Source organism: Cydia pomonella, chromosome 1, assembly GCF_033807575.1.
Source record: "Cydia pomonella isolate Wapato2018A chromosome 1, ilCydPomo1, whole genome shotgun sequence".
Taxonomy (NCBI): domain Eukaryota; kingdom Metazoa; phylum Arthropoda; class Insecta; order Lepidoptera; family Tortricidae; genus Cydia; species Cydia pomonella.
This window is the reverse complement of record NC_084703.1, coordinates 13,312,953-13,328,056: the sequence shown is the minus strand read 5'-3', so window position 1 is coordinate 13,328,056 and position 15,104 is coordinate 13,312,953. Positions and strand designations below refer to the sequence as shown.

General features: G+C 34.3%; 1 protein-coding gene across 2 annotated transcripts in view; it reads right to left on the bottom strand.

Moving 5' to 3' along the window:
* Window positions 1-1,850: 1,850 nt before the first annotated feature.
* LOC133515714 (G-protein coupled receptor 52) overlaps window positions 1,851-15,104 on the bottom strand; it is a 38,721-nt gene continuing 25,467 nt past the window's right edge. For both annotated transcript variants that reach the window (XM_061848271.1, XM_061848279.1), the window contains exon 4: window positions 1,851-13,979. In XM_061848271.1, the coding sequence (XP_061704255.1) occupies window positions 13,383-13,979 (597 nt within the window). In that variant the 3' untranslated portion in view covers window positions 1,851-13,382. The remainder of the gene's footprint in view (window positions 13,980-15,104) is intronic.

The window sequence follows — 15,104 nt, the reverse complement described above, 5'->3', positions numbered from 1 at the left end:
CCGTTATAATTAACAAATCACAGTACTTTTCTTATTACTGATTCTTATAGCTAAAAAAATCATGTCTGAGATTTTGGACTACTGTATAAATGAAATTATATAAAAAAAAATCTAATCGGAAATGTCCGGCAGTTGGGTACCCTTCCTTGTCAGAGTAATAACTGAATCAGAAAACAGAAGAATTTAAATCTGATAATGATAACTGAAGTCTAAATTTTATCAACGAAATCTGTACTTGCGGTACCCTAAATGCGATATTTCAATACAATACCAAATAGTCACTCGGTAATAGATAACTCTTTAAGAGCCTATTACCGACCCATTCGATATTTCTCTGGGTCGGTAATAGATTTCTATACATTCTATTACCGAGGGTAATCTGATCATACCATCGGTAATAGGCTTAATTTGGAGTTTAATTAAACCTAATTCCGACCCATAAAAATAATAAAAAACAGATGGTTTTTCAAATCAAATCAAACACGTATATTACAAGCTTCTTGTAAAGACAAAATCACATAACTGGCAAGTAAATTTTAGGTTTTAACTCAAAATAAAAAAAAGGTTACAGATTAAGGGTTCCCATAGAAACAAGGAAATCGGTGCTGAAGTTTTTGTTAAAAATTAAGGGTTAGTTAAATACTTTCCATACCACGGAAATAGCTCTTTAATAGCGTGAATAGATCAAGATTGGAATAAATAAAAGAAATTATAAAATTGATAATTTGTACCAAAACTAAAGAGTAAATAACAAAACTACCACTTTTTCTATTACCGTGGCATACCACGGAATTACTTACCACAGAAGTAATTGGCGCCTATCACCGCTGTATTTTATTTTCAATTTTAAACGTATTTCCGGGTCAAAAACTAAGTTAAAAGTAATTCAAAATCGTGTAGAAAACAATACACAACCTCTTAAAAGGCATTGCACTAGTTTATTTGCCATAACTATTACGTAAAACACTAAGTAAGATTGGAGTGCACTTACCTGTGGTGTCACGCGTCTGTATGGAACAACCCGTTCTTGCGCCGCCGTCGCACAAACTGACGAATCGCGAGTTTTTTGTTACACTCACACAAATGCACACTAATGGGCACGATAGACCAATGAATGAGCTTGTTTTGTGTATGCTTTATTTCTTAGGGGATAGATCTGTTTGCTTGCAAAATGCGTATTTGTAAACACCGCGGTGTTAGACGTCGATTTTGATACCCGCGTTAATAGCCGCCGTTACCCTAAGTTGAATTTAACAAGAGTATTTTATAATTTTTAGCTTTAGTAATCTCGGCTCAGCGTTGATTTGTCAGTCATGTCAGGTCAGTCAAGCACTTTTTATAGAATAATAAACGTTTTGATTTTCATGACACCAGCTGCATTAGGTAAATAAATTCGAATTCAACCTCTAACTGCGCTAGTATAACTTCATGATAGAAACCCTTAATATAAGAAGCTTATTCAGATTTCAATAAATATAATATCACCACGACATTAAATCACAGTCCGTCTCTCTCATGCCAATCAAATATTGCAAGCGAAATGTAGAGAGATATTATACTCGTATATAAAATTTAAATACGCCTTCAGCCTTTTGTGAGTTGTGCACAACGACAGCAAGGGCGTACTTATTAGGCGTAGCTGCCGCAGAAACTTCGTTTCCATATTCAATAAGAAGGAGCTACCTAGTCCGATAATGGGGTATTAAAAAATACATTAACATATCTTAGTTTAGCAAATCGATTACGGTCTCTGAATAACCCTTTCCTTTCCTTGTTGCTTATAGCTCAAAATTATGAATGATGATAGGAAACATTGATAGCTAGGAACACCTAAGAATAAAACAACAATCTCAATCGCTATTTTTTAATGTGGCAAACACGAACTCCGTATTTCTATAAATAAATAACAAAATCTTTATAACAATCATTTTTATTATACCCGAGTATCTCGTAAATCTATCAATACTTTAACATAAGAATATATTTATTATAGGCATGTATGTATAATTAAATAAACTCATACTGGTAGTAATAGTGCCATTTCAGTTTAAGTCATTAAAGTTGTTAATTAACTAAATAATTATTTGAACGAAATAATACATACTGTATGCACCTTAAAAAAGGAGTGTTACCACCTCTAACAAGACTTATAATTTAAGAGTAAAAAAAATAAACTAGAATAATATAACAAATTACTTACAATTATACAGTACTCTTCCCAATAAAATTCAAATTTAATTAAACACCTAAGTACAAGTCGTACTTTACATTTCTGTATTAAGCTAGCGAGCGAAAATTGACTATTTAAGCTGAGGTTTTACGGACAGTAGGAAGTAATCGTAATAGTAGTAGTTAGGTACCGTACTACTAATGTTGCCTCTTCATCAGGCTCTGTGTACAGATAATTAACTCACACACTCATTCATATTACCGCACCCATTCTCTTCTGACGGTTGCCTCAACGCAACAACATTTTGGGTAATTGCATCTTGCTTTCATTCTAAGAATTTACCAAAATTCCTATATTTCAAAACGGAATAGTTACATAATGTAGAATCTTAGAATGCCTTTATCTCAAAATACCACATTCCCAAAATGCTTCTAATAAACTTTTTCTAATGCCTTCCAGTATATTCGATAGTATCCTCTTTAGTTCCAGCAGATTTTGAGAATTGTTAATACGCTGAGGTTATAAATAAATAATATTTAATAAGAAGACCATTGAAAATTAGGCATTTGATGAAATCGTCAGATGACAAGCTAAATTCACTAATTACTAAAAAATAATTAAACAAAAACCAACCTTATTTAAGCAGTTATATGGTTCATTATGGCTATGAACTTGTGGTGGTAATTAGTGAGTTTTGCTTGTCACCTGACGAATTATACTTTTCGACATTTAGGTATGTTGAGACTTGGACGATATGTGAATAAAAGTCATTATGACATTCGGTCATTTTAAGAAGGAAATAATTGATATTTAGGCATTTTGCGCTTGGTTGTTTTGCAATTTAGGACGTATAAACACAATGACAATTATAATATTTAAAGCTTTTACACGTCTTCCAGCAATAGGTCGTTAAGGATGCGCATATAATAGACTTGGTAAGAAACTAGGCCCCGGCTTCGCACGGGTAGAACCTTAACAAATTATACACATAAACCTTCCTCAAGAATCATTTTATTGATAGGTGAAAACTAGGAATAACTTTATTAATAGGTAAAATCTGTTGAGTAGTTTTTGAGTTTATTGCGAACATACAGACATACGGACAGACAGACGCGGCGGGGGATTTTGTTTTATAATTCCAATTTAATTTGATTCGAGAAAAGTGACAGAGGTGACATTGTTAACATTCGTTTACCTAGGTTACTCTGTCACTTAGTCGCGTCGTATCAAATTACGCCAATGTTATATTATTAAAATAGTAGTATATCCAATCATGCACATATTAAAATGCCCGATGCAATATGGCTAAAACTTTACAAAAGAGCGGCGTAAAGGAATAATATTTCATAAGTCAAAGAATTCATAAGTAGGTAAATATTTCGAAATAGTCATCACTTCTGGTTTATTACGGTCTCTCATATAGCTCCTCTGGTTGAGATATATATATATATATCTTTTTAAGTAGTTTTATTTTATGGCTAGTTTAGTTTTAATTTTAGTACCTATATAAATTTGTACAGATTATAAAACTACGATTTTAAAGATATATATATATATATATATATATATATATATATATATATATCAACCGTGCCGCCGCCGTGCGCCGTGCACTCCGGGAGTGCCAGCAGAAGTGAAAACTAGAATATTAACGCTGTGCATTTTTGATATTTTGCAGCAATTTGCTATTATAACCACGTAAATAAATTTGAGTGTAAAAGATTTTTATTGCGAATTTTAATGTTAATATATAATTCATGAGACGTTAGCAGGACTACAGCTTACACAATGAGATATATATATATATATACCTACGCTTGTAAATACAAATAGCCGTGTTAACAAAATAACTCTTAAGAAAACATTATTTCGTCAATTTTTATACACTTGCTTATTGTGAATCTGATGTACCAAAATACTTTAGACGATTAAGTAAGGATAGTTTTTTTATCTGATGTTGAGCTCATAGTGGATTGTGCCGCTCCACGCCTCACCTACCAGATTTTGTATTGACACATCTCCGTACCTCTTTCTCTAACAAATCAGTCGCTTAGAAGTCTTATTACGGCGACATATGTAATTTAACGTGTTTCTTGTGAAATTTAAGCGGAATTATTTCACTGATGAAATAGCACGAAGACTAATCCACAAATTATATTAGTAAGACCCCAAATTCGTTATATGTAGCAACGTTGTAGATCTAATATGGTGGATTTTAGGTTATACGTTACGATATTTACTCGGTGAAAGTCACAACCTCGATGGGATGGCAACTGTAACATTTACCACATTTCAGTCTAAATTATGTTTTTAACACAAGTATTATACCGAGAGTATAGATATAGGTAAAGAGATATTTAGAATTAATGATTTTGGCAGCATCATTGGACGAAATTATTGTCGTTCTCGCAGCGAATTAAACAAGTCGGTAATTTCACTGTTGGCAGCTACTAGGTTTTTGCACCTAATAGCAATATTTATTAACATATTTTAACTGCATAAAACTGTACTAGTAACTAACACCAATTAGTTGAAATTATATACAGCAAGTTACTCGTAAGTCGACATACACATTTTATAGTATATGCTCAACTCGTTCGCGTCTTTCTCACATATATAGGGCTCTCCACACTCATGTGCGAAGCCGCGAACGTAAGTGTGGCGTCGATTTCGCAGATAGTTTACGCCGTCACGCCTAGTTGCCGGTTTTTTGACGGTTTTTTGGTCCATATCAAAAGAGGCGCAATGTGCGATCTTACAAGCAAGCACACACACACACACACACTATTTGGGTTCATCTGTGGTGAGACAAATATTTAGATATTAATATTAATTAAGCGGCTATATTTTACGTTTTAACGACAAAAAAAATCGGGTTGCACTCCGGGAGTGCCAGCAGAAGTGAAAACTAGAATATTAACGCTGTGCATTTTTGATATTTTACAGCAATTTGCTATTATAACCACGTAAATAAATTTGAGTGTAAAAGATTTTTATTGCGAATTTTAATGTTAATATATAATTCATGAGACGTTAGCAGGACTACAGCTTACACAATGAGATATTAATGAATCGTACACCATCATATTAAGAAAAACAATCACGCTTCTTTTCTGTTATTTAACTTTTTGGAAAGGACCAATTTGAGTATTTACAATCATGGACACCCAACAACACAAAGATACAATACAACACAATTAACAAAGATTAAACCTCTTTAACCGTTATGACAGCACTTTGATTATGAAGAAAATAAAATGTCACACTTGAATGAGATACGATTTTTCAAAAGTAGCTAGGTTTCGATGAAATTCAACTTGCACGTCACCATGATGTCACGTGTCCATCTTACGAATTTTCAATCTGACGGTTACGTGACCCCTGACGCGAGTTTAACATTTTTTCCCCATCACAAAAACTGCACAGCGCCGCTAAAGAAGTTTTCACTTAAAAAAAAAACAAATGGAAAAATTGCTACAGCTCAATGCTGCCGTACAGCAATCTCACAGTTAAATTCGGTCAGCTGATGCTTTCCCACCATCTTGGCGTGAACTAAACTGTGAAATCGCCGAGAAGTTCTGCGACTGTAGTTAATACGTCACGATATATTCTCTCCGCGAAGTCGCGCCGCAATTCACGCACATAGTCAGGAGGGGGCATAGTCAGGAAATCGCAAAACGGAAAACGATGTTCTCATATTTCGTAAGACGAAAAACGATCCTTGCTCGGGCTTGACGTCGGATCCGAAATCGATCCACAATGATGAATGTAATAAGCCCTTTAAGAGGGAAGAATACCACGTGATTGTCGGTTTGTATACAAAAAGCGAAGACTTTTTCTACTTCTAAATATTTTCCATTCTCCATGATCTTTTAATGAAAAACTAGTGTTATAAGTTTTTTTTTCAAAATTTGGAAAAAAAATTTTTTTTTTTTTCAAAAACCAAAATTTATAAACTATTATGCTGAATATATTATTTAAGATTTAGTTAGTAGAAACCGTTTTCTCCCGAAATGGAACTTCATAGAAAAATTACCGTTATTTCGTTAGGTTCTAAAAGCTATCCATCCCTCTTAAGATGGGATATATTTTAGTACATGAGTCTCAAACAAGAAAAACAGGATATAATATATGGAACTGAGTCTCAAACTTATATTGTATTGTCCACAGTAGTGACCTTTTTCTAAAATGTGTTTGACCTTAATACTTATTCAACTAACACTGTCGCGCGAAGTAGGTACTGACTTATCATTTGTACAGTTGAGCGAACAAACATCTTCACAAGCCAACATTCTTAAAAATATATTTATACTAGACACTTAGGTTACCTATGACACACCTTACCTATGACGTTTCATGTAATTATATTTATGGAACGTTGGCTTATAAAGATGTGAACTCGGTCGTACGTAACTACTTAATATTATTAAGTGGCATATTTTACATGGTGTTTTTTAATAGTAGGTAGATTCTTAAATCACGAAATCCAGAAGGTGTAATTAATACTCATGCATCTATACTTTACGTACAATATAAGAAAAAATAAAAATAAAACTAGTTGGCAATATGCCCATGTAGATTTCTACTAAGGACGAGGCAAGGTGCCCGAGTTCGGAATATTACCTAGTGACCTTCCCAAATGGTTTCATGACTAACAAATCTTACAATCTTCACTTAGGCTGCGTTTCCTCCATAACTGTGCGATGTAACTAAGTGGTGCGAGGATGCGTAGCAAGGATGTGAATGATTCCACCAGAAATGTGCGACCTAGATGGGCTATAACCGCGAATACCGAAGTCAGGTAATTGCGGGCATCTTTCTCTGTCACGCTTATTACGCCTTAATTGGAGTAAAAGAGAAAGATGCCCGTAATTTGCGAACTTCAGTGTTCGGGGTAGGCCCTCTGAACGGTGATGTGTAGCGACGGTGTGTAGCGGGCTCTTTTAAAATAAGCGAGTGGTGAGGCAGGAGCGGGCCTTTTTTAATGTATTTTTACTCGCGTTCGTACCTCGCAACACATAGATCTCTCGCAACACATCCCACGAAACACATTCCTCGCTCACATCCTTCACTTATTTGAAATGTATAAAAACCTCGCTCCGCTGAGCTGTTTCCACGAGGGCTACGCTGAACCAGGATAGTTAAATAAAGTGTTCCTATTGGTTCATGACAAACACATCCTTCGCTACGCATCCTCGTACAGTTTTGGTGGAAACGCAGACTTATAGTTCGCTTCAAATTGAATCGAATGCCTCAGGTCGGCCTGGGCGTATCATGATTTAATAAATTTGAGCAAAGAGTCATTATAAATTTAAGTATAAGATTCGTGTTTTTTGCGGTCTAATAGGTCAGAAATTTACTTATTGAGAGGGAAAAATTGCTTTGCTCTTCTAACCAAACGTACGTACATTTTTGATGAAATTTCCATTTCGGGAGAAAACGGTTTCCACGAACTAAATTTTACAAATCACTTTGATTTTGACGTCGATCGCCTCAGCATATTTATTCTGGGTTCATACGTTTATCTTTAAAACAAATAACATAGTTTTTTAGGGTTCCGTACCCAAAGGGTCAAACGGGACTCTATTACTGAGACTTCGCTGTCCGTCCGTCCGTCCGTCTGTCACCAGACTGTATCTCATGAACCATGATAGCTAGACAGTTGAAATTATCACAGATGATGTATTTCTGTTGCCGCTATAACAAAAAATACTAAAAACAGAATAAAATAAATATTTAAGGGGGTTCCCATACAACAAACATTTTTTTTTTGCCGGTTTTATAAATAATGGTACGGAACCCTTCGTGCGCGAGTCCGACTCGCACTTGGCCGGTTTTTATAAAACAAACGGCTTAATTCGACCAAGTTTTAATTACATTTTATACGTTTGTTTTATAAAAAAAGTTTTTTGGAAAAGAAAAACCTATAGACCTGAAGCGATTTCAAAATCAAAGTGATTTGTTGAGATTTAGTTAGTGGAAACCGTTTTCCCCCGAAATGGAAATGTCACCAAAAATGTGTACGTTCGGTTAGGATGGCGAAGCTACTCTTCCCTCTTAAGATAATTACATATTCTAGTCTAGCTTTACTTTTTACTTTCAAAAGTATTGTCAGTTGGATTAATGTAACAATAATTATGAAGGAACTGTCACACTGCACATGGAGAGGAAAATAACCTTCTGTCCGTAACTAACCCCAGCTGTCTTATGTAAACGACAATTAGGTACTTACCTATTAAAAAAATATTTTGAACTCACAAACACACAAACTATATGAACAGGTACCCACTAAATTTAATATATAAATGATAGTTGTAGCTTTATTTACTTCCAAATGACTTGTTACACACCCTACATATTTTATAACAATACATAGGTACTAACAAATTAATTCTAGTTAACTCGTTATATAACTACCTAGTCGTCAAGTTTACGTAATTTTTTTTTAATTATTAGATAGATATAAATGTCGCTGTTATATATTCTATTAATATCAAATTGAGTATTATTCTCAGCTTTTCGCGAGTAACTTCTACTGAATAATAAACTTAGTTTTCACGTTAATGCTATTGTTTTGTTCTTGAATTGACAACTAATACAGTACGGTACGTACTACTACGGCATACTTACTGCAAAATTATATTAATATTTAGTACAATGAAGGCAATGTAGAATTAAATGGATACCTATCACCGGATCTTCATTTGAAGCAGAGTAATGTGAACACACTTCTATGTACGAGTAGGCTTCGTAGAAGTAGATAATAAGGTACTTCAGACGTATGTGCAATGCAACGGACTACTAACATAGGTAGAGGAGACGTTGGTCATAATTCTATCGTATGAGAAGCTAGAATTACAAAATCTGTATCATCTGACAGCAAATTTCATAACCATTTACCACCCAGAACAGTGTACTTAGAACTATTTAAAAACATTTTTTGTGTTTTGTGCATCAATCTGGTCTGTTTTAACTCTCTTAATACCGAGGTAACTCGAAACAGTTACTAAGGTAGGTTGACACACATCTATTATAGATTTTAAACCATAATAAGCATACGTGTCAGTGAAATATTTTCACCGGTAACCGCAGCTCAATTTATTTAATTATACGAAAAAAGTAAACCGGCTTCAAACAGGTTAAAAAAATTGTTTTAAGTATATGCTTAACCAACTGATATGTTTGATGTCGGTGCTAAGCCAAATAGTAATAATACCGGTCGAAAAAAATCAGCTTTTTGTCTTTTAATCACATTACAACTGTAGTAACCCTTGTATTTTTCAGATGTTTACATGCACTTTTAGTTTGGTATGTCCAAATAGGTATATGAAAAATAGCACTGCCAGAATGCTCCATATATATATATATATATATCGAGAAAATGCCATAACTGATAAAGAAAAGGTTTTGCAAAATGTCGAGAAGCTTACTTTTAGCAATATTTTAGCTCTAACCGCTGTAAAACCTCAAGTGCTCATCTGAGGCCTAAACCATGCATTATGAAATTGATTAGAATAGAAAATGAACCACTTTTTTCTTGGGTGTCATACTTCTAACAGTTCTAACGTCTGCCTATATAGTTTGCAAGATATGGACGCTGTGTCAACTTATCTTTATGTTAACTCCCCGCGGTCTCCTCTAATTTATTTGTACAACACTTTATTGTTATATTTGGAAAATTTTCATACTATGCAATTTATTTGTTACAAAGCTCTCTGAATCTTGTAGTTAGATAAAATACAAATCATTACAACTATTAAGGTCTGTATATAATTTACTGCATGTTGGTTTGTAAGGTAACGAGAACTAGGAATTATCACAAATGTACCATTACGGATGCATTTTTGTCTTAAGACGGCAAATAAGGCTCGATTTATTTAAGTATAAATTAGGCTTACTTAACCGTACAAGTTATTAATTTAAAATGTCTGTTGATTTCATGTCCAGGAACTGTGCCTAGAATCGCGTCGCTAAATTTTTTTTTACTCAGATGGTATAGTTAATCTGTTTCTCGTTTTTATTATTAACTTCATAAAGTCTACAAATACTTTAAAAATAAAAATATTAATAACACACAAAATTATCTAAGCACAGCCTTAGGTTTGAGAAATGAGAGACAGTACAGACAGTTTGCAAATACTCGTATGTGATATTCTACAACAAATACACAGACACTCCATTCGACCAAAGTTACTAAAATATTATGTTAATAAACTTAGAGATACATCGCTATTGGCGGACTATGTTGGACACTTTTAGGTAATGCAAATTGAACACACATACATTGTACAATGAGAGCATAAAACAATCCAATTCTTACTCGTACCTATATGCAAATGTAGCTTTCCATGTCTAAAGGGTCCTTGTGCTCCATGTGTATTAAGGACCATTGAGGCATGGAACGTCCCAAATAATATTACATATATTTAAGGCCCGTAGCTATAGGGAAGCGACTGATTACTGATCAACGATAATATATCAGGTTTTTATTTTACATGTCACGTGCCCACTTGAAGGCCGCCTGATAACGATGCCGATGTACCTATGTTTAAGTACATAAGTTATCTGAATGTGCATTCCTTTTTCCATTCGTTCATAAACTTTGTCTCATCAGGGTCTCGTGACAGTTCCTGTACGAGTATGTATATAACAACAAATTTTAACAATAGCTATCGCAAAAGATAATATGTGTCCCTGAATATATATTGCACTGCAAATGAAACGGTACAGTCAAAAGATAATTTTTGACCCATTTCGTAATTTGTCACTGTGACAATAGTATGAGGTCTCTAGCTAATTTCATGTTATTTGTCACTGTGACAAGGTACGAAATGGGTCAAAAATTAAATCCACATACCATGTAGGTAAATTCATACAGTCTTCATTTATACGATTGTTTTGCCACAAATATGTATTAACAGATACGAATAGTTTTTTTAATAATATGATGGTTCGAGTACCGTTTCCTACCATGATTTTTTATCCCCGACAGCATAGTTGCCTTTACTAGTTTTAGCTCTCTAGTGGAAAATTTTGCATTATATGCTTAGGTACATCACACCTGACGTTACCTTTTATCCGGATTCAAATTACTATAAATAGGATCCTCATCGCCGCTGTGCGTTAAAATCATACTCATTAAACACGTAATTTTAGTTTAGAATATCTTGAACTCTACAGATTTAATAGTATTATTACCGATAAAATGAGTTAATTACTAATACAATGTTTAAAAATCAAATGATATGGATTCATTACTCATCTTTCCATATTGCTTTTTATTCACACATATTTTGTAAAAAAATATATGACGGAGGATACCCTCTAATCAATGTACCTATTTACCTAATCTATTTATTCATTATCATAAGAAAAGTAAGACAGTGTAATAATCACGATCTAAAGCGTTAACCACACTACCCAGAGCCGTTTTACACTATCCAACACGATGTCGCCAACAAAATATAAAATATAATATAAAATCACAATTATATATATCTTGGTATGTTTTGTGGGCGGTTAGAGAATAAGTTCATCTTCTTGATAAAATACCACACAACCAATATCGTAATTCGATCGGTGGCTGGCGATATGTCGGTGTCCGGATCCCTTTGTTTGACATAATTATTGAAAGTCATAATGTAATGATAGTCATATTATCATTAGTCATAACTCTGAAACCGTTAACTTTTCAGGAATTTCCTTAGATTATCCTATAGATAGGTTAGGTTAGGTTAGGTTTGTTTTATGGCAATCCTGAAAAGTTACGCGTTTCTGAGAAAAACCAAATTATGACTAACGAAAATGCGGACAAACAATACATTATGACTTAAAACTTTATGGGAAACAATAGAGACCCGTCGGTGTCCTATATACAATATCCGAAGGACAGTGTCAACAATGTGGTACCTACTTATACTTATAGTATTTTTTACATTGACACTACTTATACGGTGACAGCTGTCATTGCCATATAATTTATAACCTTAAAACGCAAAAAGGTATTAAGAATACAGCTGGCACAGTGCTCAAGTCATAAATTATCGACGTCGGCTGCGATTGCATTGGATAGTGTGAAAGGTCTCTTTGTTAGCTCATTAGTTATTTTACAAGTATATTAATAGATAAAACGTAACACTCGTTTTACTACTTATTATTTATAGAAACGATTGAAAGGCTTCTCTCTCTTCGCGTTGAGATGAACATTAATCGCAGTTGCGCCATCAGCCAGTGCTAGAGAGCTCAAGGTCCGCAATGATGTTTGAAAAGCTTATATGTTATACACTAATCTAATTATTTATACAGTGTTGCTGACAGCGAATCCACTCGCTGTTCTGCAGGTACAGTCAAGTTTTTAGTATTCATAAAATGACTTGTAACAGAACTTATGATTTGACTAAGAAAATATGCTATTTAATTAAAATATGTTTATCTGGTGGGTCATTCAAGCCTACAAAATATCTTAAAAGGCACCCTTATATGACCATCTAATATGAAACTATCACGAAAGGGTACACAATAAGATTTACAAAAAAGACTACGTTATTGAAAACAAATGCATATTAGTTATTTACGATACAAGTGCGAAAAATAAGAAATTCGTAACGAGTGGCGATAAATTAAAACGGCCAAAGGGAGTGCTTTAAATCGACACGAGTTTCGAATTATAATACCTATTCGCACATGTATCGTACAACATTTCACAGTACATATGACCCTTTAAATTTTCGACATAGATACATAATATGCTAATTTACGCACTAGTGCGGAAAAGTAGCACCATATATACTGTAAAATAGATTATAGATGATTGAAAAACCATAAATACCATAAGGTCGTAGGTTTGTAAGTATTGATTTATCGCCAAGCTATGTTATAAACTATTCATAGAAAAAGTACTAGAGACAAAGAGAATAAACAATAATAATCTATATTGAGCGATAATCTCGAGATTCCTACTGGAATTATCCAAACGAGCAAAAGCGGCGACGGTATAACTCGTGGACTTTTATTGTATTATTATTATTATCAGGCACTGTTCAATTACAAACACGGTTGTAGTTACCTATATTGAACTAACAGACGTACATATTCTACACAACCAAAACTCTTGTTGTACACCGCCAGGTAATGCGCACTCTTTGTCTCTTAATAATATATGTATGTAATTTCAGTTAAAGAAATTTTACGTAACAGAAGACCAATAGATAATTCAGTCATCGTTATCCATACCTATAAGCTCTGCTTGTAACCGGCCCTTAGTGCGACAACAGGCTGTTAAGCAAAGTATTCTGAGAGCTAATCGAAACTGTGGACTTAAAGAGATTAAAATTACTATTTTCCAAAAGGAGTTCAATATTCCAAGCCACACGACACCAAAGTGCAGCATCGGAATTTTAATTTCCTGTGAAGTAAAGTACTCGTACAGCCTGACCCCGGCGTAAGGCGCCCAGCTGAGCCAAAAAGCTGACACGAGAATAAAGCTCATCCAGTGGCTAGGGTTAGCGAGGTTCTCCGCTAAAGCAGTTGCATATTCTTTATCGTGAATAGGTGCACCACTGTTCAGCTTTCGTTTCATTGAAAATATATAGAAATAATTATAAACGATAGAGATTACACTCGGCCCTAAGACCAGAATTCCGAGAGTGGCAGTGTAGGCGTACGTGGTGCCCCAGTCCAGCATACAGATGAAGGTCTCCTTGTCGAAGTTCGCTTCTTTCTTGTAGCCCAGCAGAGGCGGGCAACAGAGCATTGCCGCTGATATCCAAGTGAACACCATCCAGCACTGACTTCGAGTGCGAGTTTGTACCTGAACGTTGTAAGCAAGTGGGCTTAGTAACACAAACTGATTATGCCACGGAATACCGAGAAAACGGCACGGAAGGGGGGCCAAGATGGTCGCGCTTTAATCGTTTGTCATGGCCGCATAGCCGTAACATTTTAACAAGTACCTGTCAAAGGTTCATTGATTGAAGACTTAGACTTTACCTATAGTATTTATCAAACACTAGGGGAACACTGACCAATCCTTTAATACCAAAAATAACTCGAATCCCAAAAGGACAAATAATACACATCTTCTTAGCTTAGAATACTTCATAATAATAGATACAAATCACCCAAATATATATAATTATATTTTATATAAATGCGTCTGTCCTGACTGAATGATTCATCAACGCAGAGCCGAAACTACAAAAGCTAGAAAGTTGAAATTTGCACAATAGGTTGCATTTATAGTCTCCAAAATAAAAAGCGATTTTGAAAAATTCAGCACCAAGGGGGTTAAAAATGGCTTGAACTTTTGTATGGCGTTCAAGTCTCATTTTAAGTCAAGAACTTGAAGCTTCGAGTTCTTTACTTAAAATGAGTATTATTTTAAAATAGAAAAAAGTAATTTCACCGTTTTTATAAATTCTTGAACTTGAAATTTTGTAATAATTTAAGACATTTCCATAAAATACGAGAAAAGTAATTTCAGATATTTGAAAATTCATCCCGTAATAGAGTTAAAAAGGAGTAGAAAATTTGTAACTGAAATTTACTGCTTTTGAAAATTTTGCCCCTAATAGGTTCAAAGGGAGTTGAGAGTGGGTTTTCGAAAATAAATCCACGCGGACGAAGTCGTGGGTTACAGCTAGTTATGTTATAAAAATAATAATATAAACTTTAATTTTCTTGAGTTTGATTATGTAAAACGGAACTCAATTGCAATTTTATAGAGTTTGACTCTTTTTACATTAGGAATCGTTCCGCCGTCATGTAATATCGTTTCAGTTGCGTCACATTGTTAAGGTATGTACTTATATGCCAATAGAATCGGGTATATTCCCTTTGCAGATTTAATCAAGAATCAAATTTGCACTGTCACGACCTTATAATCGCTTAATCACATGTGTCAGCGTACCCATTGAGTTTGAAGAGCACTATAGTA